The following is a 4,956-nucleotide window of genomic DNA, read 5'->3' on the forward strand; positions in this document are numbered from 1 at the left end:
TTACGGGTTAGAAGACATGAGATTTAATCAGATGATACTTTATATGGCACGAACTCTGGGAGCGATCGCCTCGATTATCTGGACGAAGATCGTGAACGCGCCTATCGAGCACCCGATATCAAGTTGCACCTACAGCTATATAGAATCGATTCGCGATAACGACATAAACAAGCGAAAACGTAGGACACGAAAGTAAATAAAAGTAAAACGCGTATAAAGGCTCACTTATCAAAGTAAATCGACAGCTGATCTTTATATCTCAAAGTTTAACTTTAATTAATGTACATCTTTTTATTCGTCAACTATTTTCCGCTGTCGCGTATGCTTGAAATAAATTGTTTTAAAAATGTCATTTGGAATTATACATAATTCCAGGTAGAATACAGAAATCATAATAATATCCCGCCCTCCCCCTAATTACATCATCATGATCTGTATTTGTCACATTTACTCAAGGAACGCACAAGTCAACAAAAAATCATAATTAACTTTCATGACGCTAAAACAAAATCATTTTCACTTTCGACGTTGGATATAAGTTTATTTTTAATATCAAATAACGTCATAATAATCTGTAATATTATGACTCTGTGTTTTACCTGGAATTATGTAAATGCAATGTAGACATATATAATATTTACCTTCAAAACAGATGACTTGGACAGAGAGAGAAAAATTGCATTTTTTAAATTATTTATTACCGCGAGATTTTTTTAAATGAAAAGTGTGTTGCTTCCACAAAGTCGCCAAAGCAATTTAGAGACATGTACCGACTTCTATACGCCAATCTCAATACTTCCGTAATAACGCGAATAAATATGGTGGTAATGCAGGTTTCTCGTTTCAGTATCGATGCAAATAAAAAATATATGGGAAAATAACAGAAACAGTATCCAATGGGGCTACTCCCCGACTCCCTCTCGACAAGACGGGGACTTTAGGGACACGCTCGAGTACCGTCGTTAATTCAAAGAAGGAAGAACTCGCCTGAAAAGGACATGGAAGGGGGTTATCGCGAGATATGTCAGGGGGTACCTACATTCAAACGCGTGGATCGTTTTCAATACGCGTGCTCGAGCAAGGTCCAATCGACGTCGTACAGATAATCGCGAGTAGAATGGCGTGATACGACGTGTACTCGCACTTCGAAATTATGACAGACAGAACTGACGGAAAATCGCCGACGTGAACGCTCCAAAGAAATCTGAGTCGCGCAAATCAGAATTCCGTGTCGTTTTCCCGAATCGAGGACTGTACAGCTGAAGAAATGAGAATCTCTCGAAGATCGTAGCGGGATCTGCGTGATTACAATCTTTCGCAAGGTATATCTATAGAATTATATGTCTATCCTCGGAAATCATTGACAAACAAAAGAGTCGACGTATATTCTTTGTGATTTTTCTCTTTACATGTATGTTACGATATTTATTCGTATTTTGTTGAAGATATAAGAGCGACATATGTGATATAAAAGCGAATAAATGTTTGATTAGAGATATATCGATTTTGATGAAATTGAACTCGACAACTTTTGGCCTAAAAGTAGAGGATTGAATGATAAAAATCGCGATAACGATAATTAAGGATGACATCCAGCTGACAATGGTGACATCAGGCATGTCTGAAGGTTAGAAAATCTGTTGTACCGACATGGGTATCACAAAAATAACACACGAAATATGAAATCTAGTACAACCTAAGCAGAATAATAAGTCATTATGATGTCATAATAATTCCAAAAAAGTCATTTTTCAATCATTACCGATTCATTTTAATGTCATTTGACGTTATTGTGACTTGTTTTGCTTGGGGAAAGTCCGTAAGATTTCGTGAAGAAATAAAATGAAATTTAGTATAAAATTCAGTAAAAATCTATAAAACAGAGCAATTCCCTCAATCAACAATGCACAATCTATAGAATATTGCTTAGATAGATTGAATAAGAAATTCTGTAAAAAAAATAACGAAAAAATAAAGCCAGATATGAGTTTTGAAAGAAGACTTATGCTGTTATACTGTTTCTACCAGTGTAATTTAATTTCAATCTCAATTCAATTAACTCATCCCTTTTTAATTCTGGAATTAGAAAAAGATGAAAAGTAATTAATTAAATCAAAATTAAAGTCAATCTATATTGATAGAAACGGGCATTACAGAGCCATATTTGTCTAGAAAGGATAGAAATCCACACACACACACACACACACACACACACAATTTAAATACAAATATGATGATATTAATAATAATCTTGCTGTTCGCCAAAAGCAAGGAAAGAAATCTGGGAGTTTATTATAGTTCTTGAAACGACGTAAAAATTACATAAGTGAGCAAATTTACAAAATATTTATAACTTTATTGGTCAACATTCAGTGAATTTGCTTATTTTTATAACTTTCACTTCGTTTTAAAAGAAACATAATAAGTCTGCTTTTTTTTAACTGCAAGAGAAATACAGCTAAAAAGAATATATTTATATAAATACTTTTCTTTGAAAGGTCGAGAAATATAAAATCGTTTAGATATAATCGGTTGTGCAACTCTAAAATGAATTTTTTAACTTTTTGCAAAGCTTCATATATTATCTGCTCTCTCTCTCTCTCTCTCCCTCTCTCTCTCCCCCTCTCTCCCCCCCCCCTCTCTCTCTCTCTCCGCACAGTGAGATCATAAATCATTACTAAATATATTATAATTATATGCAAGATTTTATATTTTGCATATCACTTTTTGTCACGTGTTCGTACATATTTCGTCGGTACAATAGATTTCTTAACCTTCTCAAATACGTCAATTTTAACAGTTAATTAACGATTTTGTAGTATTGAATGACTATATCTTCGTTCTTACGCAAAGAAGCATTGAACAAACAAATTTCATCAAAAACTAAGCAGTGTCCTATAAATAAAAAATCAAGTAGTGATTCTAAATCAAATATCTAATACATATGTTGTTCTAAGTTATTTAATAATATACATTATATTACGCAACATTCTATATTGCTTTGTTTACATTGATATTAAAAGCATCTTACGAAAACATCGCATCGTTATACGTATAATGACGTCATAAGGGGACTTAACAGATTATTGAACGTTGATATCATATATCTACAAATTGATAAAAATATTTAAATGTAAAAATATTTAGATAAAACATGGCTGAGAATAGACCGACAGAAGAGACGACAAGTGGACATTGTGACCCAAGGATGCCACTTATATCGACGTCAAATGAAAATAGACAAATTCAGGACACGCCAAGTAGTACTACTAGGTACACATTGGCGAGTATAAGCCCTGAAACAGCATTTAATTTTGGTGTCAGAACGGCAGAACGTTCAAGAATATTCGCGGGTAACATCTCCTCCACTATTCGTCCTCTTATACAGGCAGCGGTATGTAAATCAGGATTGTCAATATTAATCCTCCGCAATAGAGGTCTTTGAAAAACACAGCAAATTTTTTATTGTTCCGGATTATATGTATAAAAATCTGAAAAAATAATCTGATATATTTCTTGAAGCTTTGACGAGTTTTCCCATTATAAATAGTCGGATTGTATTTTACAGATTTATTTTTTATACATTAAAATTTAATTGCTAAGGAGAATCAAACAAAGCTAATGAGAGTACAGCGCAGAGAAGCTTAATAGTGCGCAAAGAAGTCTTAAAAAAATTGTTTCAATACATATTGTGAAAATATCGCTTTACAATTAATTGAACGTTTCGACTCGTATGTGGAATCATCCTCAGCAATTCGATACAAATTTTTCTTACTATGTTTATTCTCAATGTGTCAAGATTTAGTCACTAACAAATTGCCAAATTTGAACATAAATCTAAAAACACACCAAGAATACGTCTTAGCTTAGGATTACATTTAATCAGCATCAATTTAAATTTATGTATATAATAATAAGATTAAGAACGTATTATAAAATATGCTTTCAGTATTACATCTCGCACGTATAAAAAGAAAGTTTTATATGATCTTTTTGTGCACTATTGACCGTGCTGTACTCTCATTACTTATTTGATTCTCCTTTTTTAATTTTGAGAATTCATTTCTTAATTTATGTTTGTTTATCTGCTAAAATTCACAATCAAAATATTGATGGTGTGTTTAAAGATCCCAATTGTCAACGTAGATTTCGAAGGAACATATTAATTAAGTTAATAATTTTTTTTGTCATAACAGCCTAACTTATCGTTGACGTCGCTCCTAGCCATTCATGGACTCCGAAATCAAGTCCATCCAGCTGCGTTACCAAGCGATAGCTACGTAATCAATTTAGAGGATCCTGTGAATGATATCAATTCTCATGATGAATCTGTGCACAATCACCACCATCACCATCATCATCATCATCACATAGCATCAACAATGCCAAACAATTTTTCAAATAATACGCATGAAACCGCGAATGAAATAGTCGAAAACCACAATAATAATGCTTCGGAAAATACCGTCAATGGCAACGTCCAGATAGGTCCGGAAGCTCGGGCAGTGCTGAAACAGCTTCAACAATACGCTCCTTTTGTTACCATTCTTCTCGCCAAGGGTCTCTATGATCATCGAGCCGGAATAATCACGTTTGTTGTACTGCTTGTTACGTTCTTTCACGCTAATAATGGCCTCAAACGTGAAATCGCTAAACAGCACAACCGGAGTTGGTCGTTGCTCATGCTAATTCTATGCTACATCACTGCGTGCATTGTGTTCGTCGTATACACGTTTAATTTGTACACTCTCGTTCCCTATGCCGAACCACTCACGATCTGGGAATTATTTTGCTACGTCACGGTGATGGACTTCTTCCTTAAACTCATCACCATCATCTGCAAAGTTCTTTTAACTTGTCTACCGGTACGATTACTGGCATTCCAGAATCGGGTAAATATTCATTCGTTATTTCACACACACAATTTATGTTGGATATTATAAATATATATATATA

At 33.9% G+C, this 4,956-nt stretch overlaps 3 protein-coding genes across 7 annotated transcripts in view; 2 read left to right on the forward strand and 1 right to left on the reverse strand.

The window, feature by feature from the left end:
• LOC108751606 (probable citrate synthase 2, mitochondrial) overlaps positions 1-926 on the forward strand; it is a 4,735-nt gene extending 3,809 nt beyond the window's left edge. For 2 of the 3 annotated variants that reach the window (XM_018491867.1, XM_018491868.1), the window contains exon 8: positions 1-111. In XM_018491867.1, coding sequence (XP_018347369.1) covers positions 1-27 — 27 coding nt within the window. In that variant the 3' untranslated portion in view covers positions 28-111. Of the gene's footprint in view, positions 193-847 lie in introns of those variants that run through there. The other variant, XM_018491869.1, reaches the window with a different exon arrangement.
• The window catches only part of LOC108751603 (mediator of RNA polymerase II transcription subunit 25), a 36,881-nt gene that overhangs the window by 24,770 nt on the left and 7,155 nt on the right, over positions 1-4,956 (reverse strand). The window lies entirely within an intron of this gene.
• LOC108751605 (RING finger and transmembrane domain-containing protein 2-like) overlaps positions 1,244-4,956 on the forward strand; it is a 13,478-nt gene continuing 9,765 nt past the window's right edge. For 2 of the 3 annotated variants that reach the window (XM_018491866.1, XM_018491864.1), the window contains exons 1-3: positions 1,244-1,322; positions 3,148-3,394; positions 4,197-4,892. In XM_018491866.1, coding sequence (XP_018347368.1) covers positions 3,155-3,394; positions 4,197-4,892 — 936 coding nt within the window. In that variant the 5' untranslated portion in view covers positions 1,244-1,322; positions 3,148-3,154. Of the gene's footprint in view, positions 1,323-1,431; positions 1,628-3,147; positions 3,395-4,196; positions 4,893-4,956 lie in introns of those variants that run through there. The other variant, XM_018491865.1, reaches the window with a different exon arrangement.

Source organism: Trachymyrmex septentrionalis, unplaced genomic scaffold (assembly GCF_001594115.1).
Source record: "Trachymyrmex septentrionalis isolate Tsep2-gDNA-1 unplaced genomic scaffold, Tsep1.0 scaffold50, whole genome shotgun sequence".
NCBI classification, from domain to species: Eukaryota; Metazoa; Arthropoda; class Insecta; order Hymenoptera; family Formicidae; genus Trachymyrmex; species Trachymyrmex septentrionalis.